Here is a 16,623-nt window from a genome sequence, read left to right on the forward strand (position 1 = left end):
TAGGTAGCATTCGTAACTGACAACCAAACACTCCCCACACCATAGGTTCTGAAGAACAATTTGCACATTATGCATCAAGGACATGCATCAAGGACAATGTGTCATTCATGGTACAAAACTAATAGTATCCCCTACTTTCAATCGTGCACTTGACACAAGTTGTGAACAACACTTTCGCACACCATTAGCATGCGTCAAGGGCAAAGGCTCATTGTGGTATGCAAATCCTCCCCCGCTTTTGACTATGCACTTGATACAGGTTGTGAACAATAATGTCGCTCATTATGCATCAAGAGCAAGGTCTCATTCATGGTACATAATTGGTTTTTAGGAGTCACTGAACTCGAGTTAGTTTGATGAACTACATTCGAAAGGATTGTCCCAACATGTGTGCCACAACGCTGGTGCTTTGCACTACTAAGATGGACCATGTGCATGACTTCAGGATCCTCCAACACCTCATATGAGAGGCCTAGACAAGTACAATTTGAACTAGCCACATAAATATTATTTAATAAGTAGGCAATAAAAGGGTTAACCAAGCATGATCAACCAAGACACCAAATGGGAACAAAAGGAGTGTTTGTTCATTTGATGTGCAAGGCATGGAGGCAACCAACAAGAATATCCTCATCATAATTCGCATCCTCTCACGTTCACAAAACACCACATCACAAGATGGTTCACCCCTCACCTACCATTGGAAAGTATCCAAATAGAAACATCAAGTGACGCAATGCTCACATCGCTAGGTATGGAATGAAAAAATTTGAAAAAATGGTCACTTTATCTAACCGCTTACCAAAGTTGGGAATGACTCAAGACATTTGTATACAAGTGCATGCTGTTGGGGTGCCTCTCCAACCAATCTATCGCCTACTCAAGTCAGGATCAACGAGAGACTCCACACACTAAAGTACGTTATGCGGGACATCCCCTATTGGTGATCACCAAGGTCAGAACCCTTCTCATTGTCATGGCCACCTCTAGCCCTTCAATGATGCCTAAGTTCCTTTGAAAATCGAGAGGCGACCAAAATCAATTCCTAGTAATTCATGCATCATCGGTGTTAAAATCAATCAGACAATGAAGCCACAAAGTTTCATATGGTCAAGTCAAAAACTAGTTGACCTACCATGTTCAATTTGGGCAGGTCAATAGTTTTCGATGATGAAGGGTATGAAGCAAGTTGATAGCCAACCACTACCATGATAAGGCATGCTAAACTAGCATGAAGGCAAGTGAAAACATGAGGAGGGTAGCCTAATGTCACTCCCTCGAAACCAACCAAAGTGAGGTTAGGCAACTTGAGTAGCACAATCCCTTATGATATGTATAATGCAAAAGTCAAATTTGTACAAATAGATGCATTTTTTGTTAGTAGAGATGTCAAAATGAGTTTTAACTCGTGAGCCAACTCGATTCACCATAGGTTCAAGTCAGGCAGAGTTGCGAAAATTTCAGTTTTTTATTAGTGTGAATGGAAATGAACTTAACTCACTTAACACACAAGTTAAACGGATTCGAGCCAAGTTGAAGGTGGGTTAACCTGTAACCCACCACCACACTTCATAAATATTTTTACCATTTTTTTATAAGTTTTTTTTATTAAAATGATTTACTATTTCTGATATTTTTAAGTATTAGAATATTGTTCAATTATATTTCAATAGTTTTAGATGTTTAATTTATTTGGTTGCCAAATTATATATGTTGATACTTTAATTTTTAACTACTATCTTTATAATAATATTTGAAAATTCAGGTAAACACTTTGATTCTCCTACTATAAAAAAATGAATCGAGCTAATATACTTTTATTGTACTATGATAAATATACAAATAAAATTTAAAACCAAAACATTCATAAGTGAGTCAATCCACTAATCCACGAACCCATGGTGACTCAAGCTGAGTTACAAAATTCTGGTTCACCAAAAATGAGCTGATCCTCTTTTAGTTCAACCCGTGGTGAACCAATGCAGGTGAATCGAGTTGGCTTACTTTGTCATCCCTATTTGTAAGAATCCTAAGAAAATTGGTATCTCCTGTTTTTAAATCTCATAATTTATTTTTAAGGGAAAATATATTTTTTTAAAGACTCAAAATACATAAATTTAAAAAAAAAACGCATTTAAACAGGAAATTTTGGATTGTTTTTTTTTCACTCCACCAAATAAAAAATAATAATAATAATAATAATTATTATAATAATAAGTAACTTATCCATCGAATTTCATGATCAAATTTCGTGTACATTTACAATAGTACTAAATTTTGATGAAATGATTAAATTTAAAAAGTTGATAACTACATTAAAATTCCACCTGTATTTCGAAACTTGGTTAATAGCCATAATACTAAGATTACAAAATAATCTAAATAATTGACATGATATTTTTTTTTAAAGAAAGTAAGTGTAATTTTTTATCAAAATTATTGATAGTCATATTTATAAAAAGTACGTAAAAAAGGTAAAGTCAAGTTTAAAAATCACAACTTTAAACTATTAAAAAAATAATAAAATTGTGCTCTAAAAAATATAACTTTTACATTCATATAAAAGTTGTATTTCTTATTACGACTTCGATTTTCTTTTCAGCACATTCATATTTTCACTTATATATATATATATATATATATATATTTTTTTTTTATTTTGACTATAGAAGTCGTGATGACTTCTTGTTTTTATACTTTATTATTTATATCTTCTAAAGTTTAGAGCTTTCATATTTTTAAAATTTTTATTTTAACATATCTTTTAATTATAAACTATTTCTTAATAATATGGTTAATAGTTTTTTTAAATCTTTTTTTATATATACTTTTAAATTCTTATACAATCATATGTTTTTTATTTTGAAATATTTGTTAATAATTTAATTAATGAATTAAAAAATTGATTTCTTTTAATTTGTAAAATTTATTATGATTTCTTAACTATATAAAAATATTTTTTATTTTGAAATTATTAGATAATTTTATTATTAAATTTATGTTAACAAAATTTTTAAACCATTAAAAAAATCCAATAAAAATATAGTTTCAAGTTTAATTACGTTTATATAAAAATTTAAAAAAACATAAAACATATAAGAAACTGTAAAATAAAATATAAAACAACCAAAACGTCGACAAAAATCGAACATGGGCTACTCGGGGAGACAGATGATAGTACCTACCACTATACTACAAATAAACATACTTAAAGAACGTTTAAAAGAAGACAAATTATATTTAATTATAAATAAAAATTTTAAATTCTCGCCGCTGCCGGGGATCGAACCCGGGTCACCCGCGTGACAGGCGGGAATACTTACCACTATACTACAACGACCAGATGTTAATTTAGTTTATAATTCATTAAATAAACACGTTAGTAAAATGAAAATTGAAAAACGCTAGAAGGAGGGCTTGATCCTCCGATCTTGTGGTTAACAGCCACACGCTCTAACCAACTGAGCTATTCCAGCCTTTACATTAATTAGTCTTAATCAATGTACATATTCAATAAAAATATAAAGGACATCAAAGAAAAGAGATGGCCTTCTCTTCCCTAACCCTGCAATTCTGATGGCGGGTGATTGAGAATGAGAAAATTAAGAAATGCGTAGTGTTGATGATGATGAAGATTGGATGAATGAAGAAGAATGGGAAAGAGAGTTGTGTCCTTTGTTCTTCCTAACAGAGCCCTGTTCTTCTCATCCACTCCTGAAAACCCCACCCTTTACTCCTTCCTCCAGCCCTCAGTCTTTGCCCTAACCAAAAACAAGCAGCAACCCATTTCAGAACCCTCCCCAAAGGCACCAACTTGCCTCTCACCGTCCCAGCTCTCCACTCTGGAAACCACCCTCCACAAGTCCCTCCTAAGCAGCAACACTGATGAGGCATGGAAGTCCTTCAAGGCACTCACCACCCACCAAGCCTTCCCTCCCAAACCCCTCACCAACTCCCTCCTCTCCCACCTCTCCTCCCATGGTGACACCCTCAACCTCAAGAGGGCATTTGCCTCTGCTCTCTTTCTCATGGAGAAGAACCCCTTGTTGCTCCAACATGACACCCTCCACCACATGCTCCTCTCCATGAAGGGTGCCAACACTCCAGCCCCTGCCTTTGCCCTTGTCAGGTCCATGCTCAGGTTCAGGTTCTTTGTTCCCTTTCATGTTTGGGGGCCCGTGCTTGTTGAGATCAGTAGGAACTGTGGTAACCTTGCTGCTTTCTTGAGGCTCTTTGAGGAGAATTGTAGGGTAGCTCTTGAGGAGAGAGTTGAGTTCATGAAGCCTGATGTTGGTGCTTGCAATGCAGCACTGGAAGGTTGCTGCTGTGAGCTTGAGTCTGTAAGTGATGCTGAGAGGGTTGTGGGGACAATGTCAAGTTTAGGGGTTAGGCCTGATGAGTTCAGTTTTGGATTTCTGGGGTATTTATATGCACTCAAGGGCTTGGAAGAGAAGATTAGGGAGTTAGAAGTTTTGATGGGTGGGTTTGGCTGTTTCAACAAGAAGGGTTTTTATTGTAATTTGATTAAGGGTTATGTTAAGTCTGAGAATTTGGCATCTGTGGAGGCCACTATTGTTAGATTTCTGAATGATGGATGTGGGAAGGATTGGGGTTTTGGTGTTGAAACTTTCTGTGAAGTGATTAAGGTTTATTTTCAGAAGGGAAATATCAAGGGGTTGGCTAATTTGATTGTTGAAGCTCAGAAGATAGAGGGTTCAAATATTGTGGTTGATAGGTCTATAGGGTATGGTATTGTTAATGCGTGTGTTAGTATTGGATTATCTGATAAAGCACATAGTATTCTTGATGAGATGGATGTTCAGGGGGCCTCTGTGGGTCTTGGGGTCTATATACCTATCTTGAAGGCTTACTGTAAAGAAAATAGAACTGCTGAGGCTACTCAATTGGTGATGGAGATTAGTAATTCAGGTCTTCAGTTGGATGTGGGAACCTATGATGCTTTGATAGAAGCATCCATGTGCAGCCAAGATTTTCAGTCAGCATTTTCACTGTTTAGGGACATGAGAGAGGCAAGGATTCCTGACTTGAAAGGAAGTTACTTAACTATAATGACAGGTTTGATGGAAAAACATCGGCCTGAGTTGATGGCAGCTTTCTTGGATGAGGTGGTTGAGGATCCTAGGATTGATGTAGGTACTCATGATTGGAATTCTATAATCCATGCTTTCTGTAAAGCTGGGAGACTTGAAGATGCGAGAAGAACTTTTAGAAGGATGATGTTCCTGCAGTTTGAGCCAAACGATCAGACATACTTGTCTATGATTAATGGATATGTCTTGGCTGAGAAATATTTTCTCGTGCTGATGTTGTGGAACGAGGTTAAGAGGAAGCTATCCATGGATGTGCAGAAGGGGATCAAGTTTGACCAAAATTTGGTTGATGCGTTCCTTTATGCTATGGTTAAGGGTGGTTTCTTTGATGCTGTTATGCAAGTTGTGGAGAAAGCTAATGAGATGAAAATATTTGTTGATAAGTGGAGATACAAGCAAGCATTCATGGAGACCCATAAAAAGCTCAGGGTGGCAAAGTTAAGGAAAAGAAATTTTAGAAAAATGGAAGCACTTATTGCTTTCAAGAACTGGGCCGGCTTAAATGCCTGAACCTTTTATAGTGGCTACTTCATATCATAGGGATTAAAGGATCATGTCTGGATAAAATAACTCAAAATGAAAGCTGAGAATGGTTTCAATATTGTAGATTCTTTCAAAAAGTGAGCTTCAATTTCACCAACTTTGGATCACTTCAATTTTGTATTTACTGAAGAATAACACTCAGTTTAAACAAGATAATGCTGTGACTTATGACATGCATATTTGCTCGCTGTGCTGATACTAGTGCATCAGCTTTTGCTTTAGGTTGTCGATACTATTTTCAATTTCTCTTAAGGGGTATAATTTTTCTTCAAAACTCTATTAATTCTCGTCGAAAACCATTGTTTCTGTTTATTGTATTATTAAGGCACAAGGTAATTAGAGTTACATATTTTCTTACATGTCTTTGTGTTTTTAAATGTTTCTGTATTTCTGTTATAGGTGTCCAATTGTGGAAATATAGTTTTGATTTGGTTTTTGATAGACTGTAATTTAAAGTTTTAATTGCGTGTTAATCATTAGTCGTTGTCATTTCCACGGATTGATACCCAAGGTTGTCTCTATACTATATTTAGGGGGTCCGACACGCCTCATAAATGGTGTGTCCTGTGTCCGATACGGATCGGACACCAACACTTGTACGATACTTGTAGGACACACTATGTCCAATTTGAAAGATATTTTTTTATCTTTGACATGATTTTGACAATTAAAATAAGGAACAAATATTATATTATCACTACTTTTTGCATACTAGATATTAGATAGATAGATTAGAATCATTTTTGTGTTAGTTGACAGTTTCAAACTTAACATGTATATACATACCGTGTCCGGTATCCTATATTTTTTCAATTTAGTCATATCTTCGTGTTCATGTCCGTGTCATATCCGTACCCGTTTCCGTATCCGGGGGAAATTGCTTTTGAATGAACTTAATGTGGCTAAGAAAAACAGTTCATCAAATGGCGCCATTGCCGGGGAAATGGCAGTTTTAGATGATGTGTAATTTGTGAGTAAATTTGATTTTTGTTATTATAGATTGTTTAAGTCTGTTTTTGTGATTATTATTTTTTTTAATCATGTATAACCGTTGTGCATTTGGAGATAATTCTCCATTTTATCCTGCTCAACCACACGCACATAGCATGCATTCTGCAGACTATTCTAACCGTGTTTGGCAGCCATATAGTACACCATTCCAATAGCAATATGTTGTACCAGTGCTGAGCTTTGATTCACCATTTCAGCAGCTGTCACAGTCATATTGGACTGCACCAGATCACCAGAGAGATGTATATAAACCCCAACATTGTGACCAGTTTTTGGACTAGCCATGGCAGCCACAATTCAGTGAGCAATCCCAGCAAAATTATCAGAATTTTGGGACAGATTTTCAAGATATGACTAATCAAGTAGCTCATTTAGTGACAGTAGTGAAGGAGTTAAAAAATAGGAAATTTGAGTCAAGTTTCGGTCAGTCAGTGGAGAAGGTAGTAAGTAATGAGGCAACTACTAATTCTGATTCTGACATTGATTTCAGAACCTCTAAAGTGTATCAGGAAAAAAATTAATAAAGCTAAAAATCATGTTCTAGTGCTGCAGTATTTTGAGATGGATTTTGATGCTGATGTGTGTGATCCTAAGTCTGATTTTGATGCTTTTCAGCATGTGTATGGTGAACCTTTAGAGAATAATGAATATGCACTTAGCTTTGCTCCTAATACTATTGTTTCACCATACCAATGATCATTTGCATATTCCAGTAGTAAATAGCATGGCTGATGTTTGTACAGATTTTAATGTGCTTTTCGATGATGTATTGGATTCTGATTTCGATGTTGATGCACAAGGTGCTGAATTACATGTTGACTTCGATGTTGATGAAACTGTAGCTTGTTCTGATTTTGCATCTAACATGATCGCTGATTTAGATCCTAATAGTGCTGTTGCATTTTTGTTTAATGAGTGTGATACAGCTGCGGATGTGATAAGTTCAGAAATTCCAGAAATTTCAGAATGCTTGTTCAGAACAGATTGCAGTTCAATTGAGGCTAATGCTGTAGATTTTGAGGCTCCACCTATCTTTGTTGAGGATTTAGCTGCTGAATCAGATTTTGTTTCTGACTTAGATCTGGACATGCATATAGTTGCTGATTTGAATGCTGAATTTAACACTAAAAGCACAGGTGCAGTTCAGTTTGCTAAATTTGTAATGGTTGAAGCTGTTGTGAGGGAACTTAAAGTCCTTAGTCTAGTTTTACACGTTCAGCAACCTCTAATGGACAGAGAGCTGCTGCAACTGCAGGAAAATGGTTGGCAGAACCAGTTTAATGCACACTTGGAGACGCTGGCCAGATTGGTTAAGCACTAGGGAACAAGGCTGATGAGTCAATATTTAGATTTTGTTTATAAGAATAGTAGTAGAACTTGCATGGTAGTTTATATAGTCATAGCTAGAATAATAAATAGTAAGATAGAACGTAGTGTGTTTTACATAAAACTAAAGAAAATTAATTTTGATTTGAGACCACTTTGAATTAGGCTAATTTGTTTGTAGTTTTAGGAGTAGGTTAGTTTTCTTTTCTTTTTCATTTGTCTAGGATATATTAGGTCCCTTTCTCTTATTTTTGTTGTTTTTAGTTACTCCCTTGCCACATTAAGGACAATGTGTAGTTTAAGTGTGGGAGGAGGTTTTGAATTTTTGAATTTCTTAGAATTTTTTTTTTCTGACAGCACTAACAATTTGTTTTTCTGGTTTTAGTTGTTCTAATTTTTTTGGTTGCAGGTACAGTTGTTGTTTTTAGTCTCAGTAGCTTGAAGATAGTTCATCTAATTGGTTTTGCTTTGGTTTGATTTTAAGATTTCAGTTCTGCACTTTTTTTTTTCTGGTTTTTAAAATTCTGCTTCAGTTTCGGTTATGTTGTAGGTAGATTTAGCTAGTTTCAATTGTGCTTTTTGATTCTATTTAGAAAATAGGTAGATTAGTTCAATTGTAGTTTTATCTTGATGTTTTACACTTGCTCAGATAGTTACTTCTCTGTTTGGATAGTTGTAGCATAAAAAGTCAGATTAGGTTGCATGAAAAAAATAAATGCTGACAGCTTTGACCTCTACTCTTGTTTGGCTTATAACTTTCTCCATGGAGATCCAATTGAATTGATTCCTTTTGCAATGGATTCCTGATTCAATTACCTTTGATTTGAATGCAAGAATATAATTTTTGGAGCTCTGTGGTAGGTGTAGTTTGATTTCGAAATCCTAGACTGTGGTAGAGTTCCATTTTTGACAAGAAGTTTTTAGTCTAGTTTTAGCTAGGTAGAATTTAGTGCACATGCTAGATTTTGGTTCATTTACAGTTTTCAGTAGTTAACCTTGATTTTAGTTCTATTTTACTGCTTTAAAGATGTAGGAAATAGTTTACATAGATTTTCTTTAACTGTTTTGAAGGTAGCATAGAATCTTGTCCTGTTTTTTCTCTTTTTAGTGCATTCATGCCAATAACCTAGTGTGTCCAAAAAATCACAAAATTCCAAGGTTTCTGTGTTAAGCCTATAGTCATTGGGAGCAGATTTGGTGATAAATTCGAAGTTCAAAGTGTTCTTGAGTATTTTCCTTGGTGAATTTCAATTCTGTATGTGAATTCTGTACGTTGAGTTGTGAATATTTTGTGTAGCTAAGATTGATTGTTCTGAATGTGTTGCATCACTTAGTTTCGCATTAAACTCAGAAAAAGAGGAAAAAGTGGCTTTGAGGGTTAAGTTCGTTAACTGTGTTCCTCAGTAGAATTTAGGGTTCGAATTTTAGGATCTTTGTTTATACTGCATCATTCGCTTCCGTTCGTGTTTCTAGGTTCTATTCATCTCCTTGCGAATCATTTGACACTATTAGTTCATTTATTGCCTCATTTCACAAGCATCACGATTCATGCTCTGCACTTTCGAGCCATATGTACACGGGTTCTTTGCTGATCTTTGAGTTACGAATTTGGATTGCGTTTTTTAGGTTTCATGCGCTTATGTTAAGTAATAAGCATGCATATTAGTTGCTCAATTCATTTAGATCGCATTCCATTCTATTACATTGTGAATTGGCTGTCTCATGTTCATCATGCATTTCATCAAACACCTTGAGTGCATAGTTAGTCAGTGTGAACTTTCGTCGAACAGTTTGCTTAATTCTGTTTTCCACTGTTTGTCAGTGATCTAAGTGGTAGCTTGCATATGTTCTGCATATTAAATGGATATTTGTTTAGGTGTAAGATATAGTTGTTAGCAATACAATTGTTGCAATTGTGGCCGCATCAACCTTATTTGTCTATAATTTTCCACAATATCAACAATCTTGATGGGACTAAACACGATTTAATTTAAAATTATGAGATCAATTATGAGTATTTGATGCATAGTTAACCATGCATGAGGAAGTTGATGCCATCAACATAAAAAAGTAGAGCAAAAAGAACCACCACCTTGTGTTGATCATATTATCATTAGTTCCTAAAATATGCAGTTCATTTTAGTATGAGTTATTCATCATCAAGATCTAAATTAAGGGTTCACTCATACTCTTTTTTAGATTGAAAGTAAATAGGATGGAAAAGATAACGAGGTAGGTTCAATATGTAAACCTTAGTGATAAGGAATAACTTTATTTTAGTTATGGCAAAAAAGTGCATTTTAGTATTTGGATGGTTAATGTAATGAGGCATTGTAATAATTTTATAATAAAGTTCAGTAATGGTTGCTTTTGGTTTAAAAGCTTTAGGTAGTATAGAATATTCAACACAAGGTATTTGGAACATGTTACATTTCTACTTCTTTCACCAGGTATTCAATTGACTATGGCATGTTCCGCTTTTGAATTGGTGACACTGAACATGAATGGAGGGAAGCAACAGAACAATACAAGTTCATTGAGCATTGTTTCGCTTCAGTTGACAGACAAAAACAGCCGTGGCTTTCATCCATTAAATATTTTTTAGACTAAAATCCTTTTTCAGTTCTCTTTTTCGTTTCAAATATTCAATTAGTTCTCTGATTTTTATTTGGTTCAATTAAGGACTCGTATTTGTATAAATGATCTAATTAGGTCATTTTTTTTTAGATTGACATTAATGTTGTGTTCATACATGTCATGTTTGTAGTATTATCAATATTTTATTTATTTATTTTACTTCTTTTATTATTTTTTGTTTAACTTTTGTGGCATGTGTCAAGTTATTGATATATCACATGGTACCGACACAATAATGACCTACCATGTGATAAAAATATAACAAAAAAAATGAATTGTAGTTGTGATTGCCTATAACATCCAAAATTGTGATATATAGTTATGTACAAAACAAACTTCCTTAGTTTAAGATACATAATGAGATATTGAAGAATATAATTTTATGAATTATAATGGTATTTTGCTGTTTTTTAGTGAAAATTAAAGAAAATATCAAGTATGCAACTGAGTCACAATACTGGAGCTGAGCCATGGAAGTAGAAAATACATGACAACATATTTGAACTTTTTGGCTAAGCACAAGAAATGGAGTTGAGCCTCGTGAGGAAACCCTCTTTGCAAGGAAACTTGGAGCCCAAATCCATAAGGCTTAGCAGCCAAGAAAACTCTTTCAAGAAGGAAAGGTCACGTGCTAAGCACTAGGACAAGAGGTTAAGCTAAGAAGGAAACCCACTTGTGAAGTAACCCCTATGGCTGAGCACCAAAAGTTGGGTTGAACATCGCCTAAAAATTCCTACAAACAAAGACCTTGGGTCTTCATTCTAAGCATTGAGTGGAGGTTCTACAATGTAGTACTAGGACAGAAGAGGGTCTGTGAGGCACGAGGGAGGTGCTCTTAGTGTAGATCTTATGTGTAGATGCTGCTGGAATTGCATTGTAATATTCTACGAGTAACTGAACTCCCTTGTGTCCATGTTTGATGTAATTAATTCTGATTCTATTCACTTCTACTTCTTGGGTATTTATCTTTGCTTTCATTTTGTTGTTTGTGGTTTTATTTATGCTTAATGATGACTTAATCGCTCATCTATTTAACTGGTTTGGATTTTGAGTTGAGAAACCGGTCCAAACTATGGTCCAATCAAATCATGATACATGTACTGGATGCTTCATGGCATACTAGAGTGGATGTTGGAGGAGAGAGAGCCTTGCACATTAATGCAAGGACTCATTCACACCGAGGTTTGGAGTCCTTAGGTTCTAGTGCATTCAGAGATGAACCTAGATCTACATGGAAAGAGTACTCCCAAGACTTTGAATGATTTGCAAAGTAAGTAAACAAGATGGTAGTGGTGTAGTAGAAGAAGATGAAATGAAATCAATTCATAGCCCCTACTCCACTCAATCTATCTAATAACTACTATTTTTATTTACTTGCACTCTTTATAAACCAAAAACACAAAAATCAAACTACCAATATACTGGCTAAATCCCCGTGGATGTGATACTTGTTGATATTATTACGTACCAGTATACTTGTTGGGAAATGGTTGTTGATAAACAATCATCGTTTATTTTGATATGGATGTAGTCCATAAAAGAAGAAGAGTTATTGTATTTTGGTGTCCAATCACCACTCGCGTCGCATGAAACTCCTTTTCAAAAATACAAAATATAAAAAATGTTTTTGGTGTCAACCCGACCGCACGTGTTACATGACACTCATTTTTAAAAATGTCAAAAAGACAACTTTCAAAAATTAAATAATTTAATCAAACTTTTCTATGAAGAACTACGTAGCCTAATTTCTAATTTTTAATGAGAATACGTAGGACCAAGGTTAATCCTTGTCAAGTCCTTTTCACTCCAAAAATAATTTTGTTCAATATTTTCTTATTTGTGGGAAACGTAAGTATTTAAAATAAACACATCTCTTTTGCAATTTAATTAAAGGTACCGTCTTTGGACGGACACTGTAGGGTGCTAATACGTAGCCTAAGCGTAACAGACTTTCGAATGTTAAATTTGGTTTTCCCAGACTTTATTTTATTTTTATGGTTTTCCATGGTTTGTTCCAAGTCAGTCATTCAATGCAAGCAATAAGGGTTGATTTTTGTGACTTATAATCAAATTTGTGGTACATAAGAAGTACATACCTTTGTATGATAAAAGAAAGATTTATCAGTAAATTTTAAAAATTGAACAAAAAGTAATTTAGCTCCCCACTTATTTGTTTATTGTGCTCCACTTTTTACCTATCTGATTTGGAGGAAGAAAGTTGATCCTAGAAGATTCTGGATATTCTAGAAGAACTGAAGATCAATAGAGAATTATCTTGCTAAGGACGTTTACATCTATTACCGATTTCATTGAATATTTTGATATAACCTTGAATCGTTTTAGCCTCCATTTTATATTCGTTACTTGAATTGATTGTACATTTTCTTGTTTCTTTTTTCGATGAATTGTCTGCTAGCATCAATCTGTGTTTTAATCCAAAAATTATAGTGTAAGTAGAATATAATAGAAAGATTAGAGCAGAAAATAGTAAAAATGCAAGTCAGTAGATGGAAATTCAATTTTAGCAATGGAAAAATGATAGAAAAAGAAAATATATGAAGAAATTGGTGATGTCGTTCGTAATAAAAAATAATTGGTTCTGAGATGGAATTGATGAAGTTGCATAACCTGATAATTATTCTGGAACTGGCTTCGTCCCTTTGTGCTTCCCATTCGTATATGGAGTTTCTGTTTTGTAGGTGAGAGATTGAGTGCATTCCAATAAAGATTTCTCATCCTGGTTTTTAAATAAAGAACCTTTGGAATCTTTGTTTAGTTCTAGTTGCTTCAAACATGGAGTTTAGGATCATATATTGTTTAATAATCCAAGTTTCATCTCGATTATATATGTTACAGGAGATTCTAGGTTTAATTAATATTTGGTTTAAGTGTGTTTGGAGTTATTTAATTGTTGCTAAGTCATTAATTCTGGGAATAAAGGCTTTCATATACAGGCAAAAACATTTTCAGCTTGATTTTTGTGGCTTAAGAATTTATTTGCGGAAACTAAGTTTTTAAGAAATGAAGTTATCACTACAAGAAAAACTGATATTACCGACGATCAAAATCCGTCGGTAATGGTCAAAATTCGTTGCTAAATCAACATTACCAAGGAGTCGCAACCGAGATCGCAACGGGACGACAAAAATAATTTAAAAATAGTACAAAGGAGTTGCCACCATAATTTATTATGGAAAACTATAGAAAAAACTTAAAAAAAATGGTCTTCGGAACCAAATTTGGGTTCGGGAGTCAATTACGTATAGGAAAGACTTTAGCACCCAAAATGCCCGTCTTAAGACGGTTCCCTCTTTAATTAAGTATGTAAAATAGAATTTGATGTTTAAAATTATTTGTTGCTCCCTAAAAAAATAAAATAAAATAAAAAAGCACATACAAAATTATTAAAGGTTAATAAATAAAATGATCTTTTATATTTTTTAGCCTAACGAGGATTCTATCTCGCTCTTACGTATTTTCATATTTGGGAAATCAAGGATAACGTAGTTATTTAAAAAAAGTTGTTTGATATTATTATTATAGTTTTATATATATATATATATATATATATATATATATATATATATATATATAATATCAAGAGAATTCGACATTCCACATGATAAAAGATTTAATTATCAAGCAAATTTGAGATTTGACATGATATTCAAAAAATTAATTTTATAATTTTTATTTATTATTATTAAAAAAAAAGAATTAAAAACTTATGAAAGAGCGTTTTAATTACCAAGCAAATCCAAGACTTGACGTGGTATTCAATACTTAGATAAAAGAAATGACATAATTTTTTGTCCTTTTTTTATTTATTATTTATATTTTTTTTAAAGAAAAAGAATTAAAGCCCATGAAAAACCTTTCTAATTACCAAAATAAAGACACCCCAAATAAAGGGAAAGAGAAGGGTTAAGCTGGCGAAACCAAACCCAACAATAACATAACGTTCCCCCAAACACATTTAGCCAGACAATAGATCAATCGATCATACACTTGCATACATTTGATATTATAAGGAAGTTTGAATAGTTCATGAATAACATTAAGAATAAAGAGAATTTACCTTTCAGGGTCATCACGAATAGAGCACAAACCGACTAAAAGGATAGTAAAGTAACTCCTTTTGCATGTGTGCTCTGGTAAAAAATAAAAAGAAGAGAGGTTTTTCCAATTTTTTTTCTCTCTCCATTGCATTGGAGAAATTTTGTGTTTTGTACCACTAAAATCCAAATCCTAGTCTTTAATTATAATAAAATATATGAGGAAGGGATTGGTCCTGATGAAGCATATTATAGAAATTAAATGGTAGCATAATATACAATGTATTGATTATAATTATTAACGAAATATTGTCTGTAATTACTAGAATCATATATTTTTCAATACATGAAGATCCTGGTCAAATCATAACATATTATTTATATAATTGATTTTAATTATTACCAAGAATATTTTTTTCTAATTATTAAAATCATACAATTCTCTAAAAAACATTATTATCAAGAATATTTGCTTTTAATTATTAAAATAATACCTTCTCTGACTAAAAAAAATCAATGAGACACATCAAGATATTTATTCAAATTATTATACCATTTTCTTAAAAAATAGAAATTTTTAAATGTCATTTTCTGACATGTCATGTATGGAGTGTAAATAGCAAACAATGGAGTGAAAATATGTACAAAACATTTGGACTTATGAAAAGAGTGTGATAATTAAAAATAAATTAGATTCTCGCAACTTTTTTTTTCTTTTTTCCTTTTCTTTTTTTTTCCATGGTAGAATTAAAGTTAAAAAACCTACCATATTTTTATTTTATTTTTTTATTTTTTATTTAACAAAACAAAATGCATTCACCCGAATGAAATTGGGTGTTGACATTGTCAATAAATGAAATATATGTTACCGACGAATTTTTCTGTCGTTAATTAAGATTTAAGAATCCGTCGGTAAAATTTGTTGATAATTTAAATTTATCGACAAAAATATATTCGTCGATAAAATTTCATCAGTAATTTCAATTTTTTTGTAGTATATGCAGTTGTGCTTCTATTTTATAATGGGCTGAACTCATTTGCAGGATAAGTATATGTGAAGCTCATATGCTAGTGCATTTAATATCTTTAGGTTTTATAAACATTGATGATTTTTTTATACGTGATTGAATGGTGCATGGATGGGTCCCTTTTATTTTATATAATATGATTTTGAATGCAATGAAAATGGTTATAAGCTTAATACATACATGATAGTAACGTAATGTGGATGTTATGATAGTAACGTAATGTGGATGTTGTGATGATGATTTACTTGGGGTTTTAATATTATATGATGAACTCATTTGCACGATAAGTATATGTGAAGCTCATATGCTAGTGCATTTAATATCTTTAGGTTTTATAAACATTGATGATTTTTTTATACGTGATTGAATGGTGCATGGATGGGTCCCTTTTATTTTATATAATATGATTTTGAATGCAATGAAAATGGTTATAAGCTTAATACATACATGATAGTAACGTAATGTGGATGTTATGATAGTAATGTAATGTGGATGTTGTGATGATGATTTACTTGGGGTTTTAATATTATATGATGCATATCCTTTTAAGTTTGGTATTTGGTAGTTTTTTTTTATGAATGGATTGTTATATTTGAGAATTCTTTTACGAAAATTTTCTTCTTTTGCGACAAAGTTTTTAATTGAAAATTATTAATTATCAGGTTAAGTCACGAAGTTATTTGACAATTATAATTTTCATAATATTTAAATAAAATTTAATTATCATGTTAAGTTTCAGACTTACTTGATAATTATAATTTTCATACGATTTAAATAAAATTTAATTATCATGTCTAGTCTCGAACTTGCTTGATAACTAAATGTTTATTTTTTTAAATAAAGTTTGATTATCATATCTAGTCCGGAACTTGTTTGATGGTAAATTTTTATCATGTTGAGTATCTGATTCAC

General features: G+C 32.9%; 1 protein-coding gene and 1 non-coding gene across 2 annotated transcripts; one reads left to right on the plus strand and one right to left on the minus strand.

Moving 5' to 3' along the window:
- Positions 1–3,268: 3,268 nt before the first annotated feature.
- On the minus strand, positions 3,269–3,340 carry TRNAD-GUC (transfer RNA aspartic acid (anticodon GUC)). The gene has a single exon. It is a non-coding gene; the product is annotated as a tRNA-Asp (tRNA).
- Positions 3,341–3,530: 190 nt separating this feature from the next.
- Positions 3,531–10,799, plus strand: LOC114173322 (pentatricopeptide repeat-containing protein At1g69290-like). Its single transcript, XM_028057622.2, has 2 exons — positions 3,531–5,731; positions 10,442–10,799. Exon 1 carries the CDS (start codon positions 3,654–3,656, stop codon positions 5,619–5,621), a length of 1,968 nt encoding a protein of 655 aa, XP_027913423.1. The 5' UTR covers positions 3,531–3,653; the 3' UTR covers positions 5,622–5,731; positions 10,442–10,799.
- The last annotated feature ends 5,824 nt before the right edge of the window (positions 10,800–16,623 follow it).

The sequence above is a fragment of the Vigna unguiculata genome, chromosome 2, assembly GCF_037176805.1.
Source record: "Vigna unguiculata cultivar grain cowpea cultivar isolate G323 ecotype 2 chromosome 2, ASM3717680v1, whole genome shotgun sequence".
Classification (NCBI taxonomy): Eukaryota; Viridiplantae; Streptophyta; class Magnoliopsida; order Fabales; family Fabaceae; genus Vigna; species Vigna unguiculata.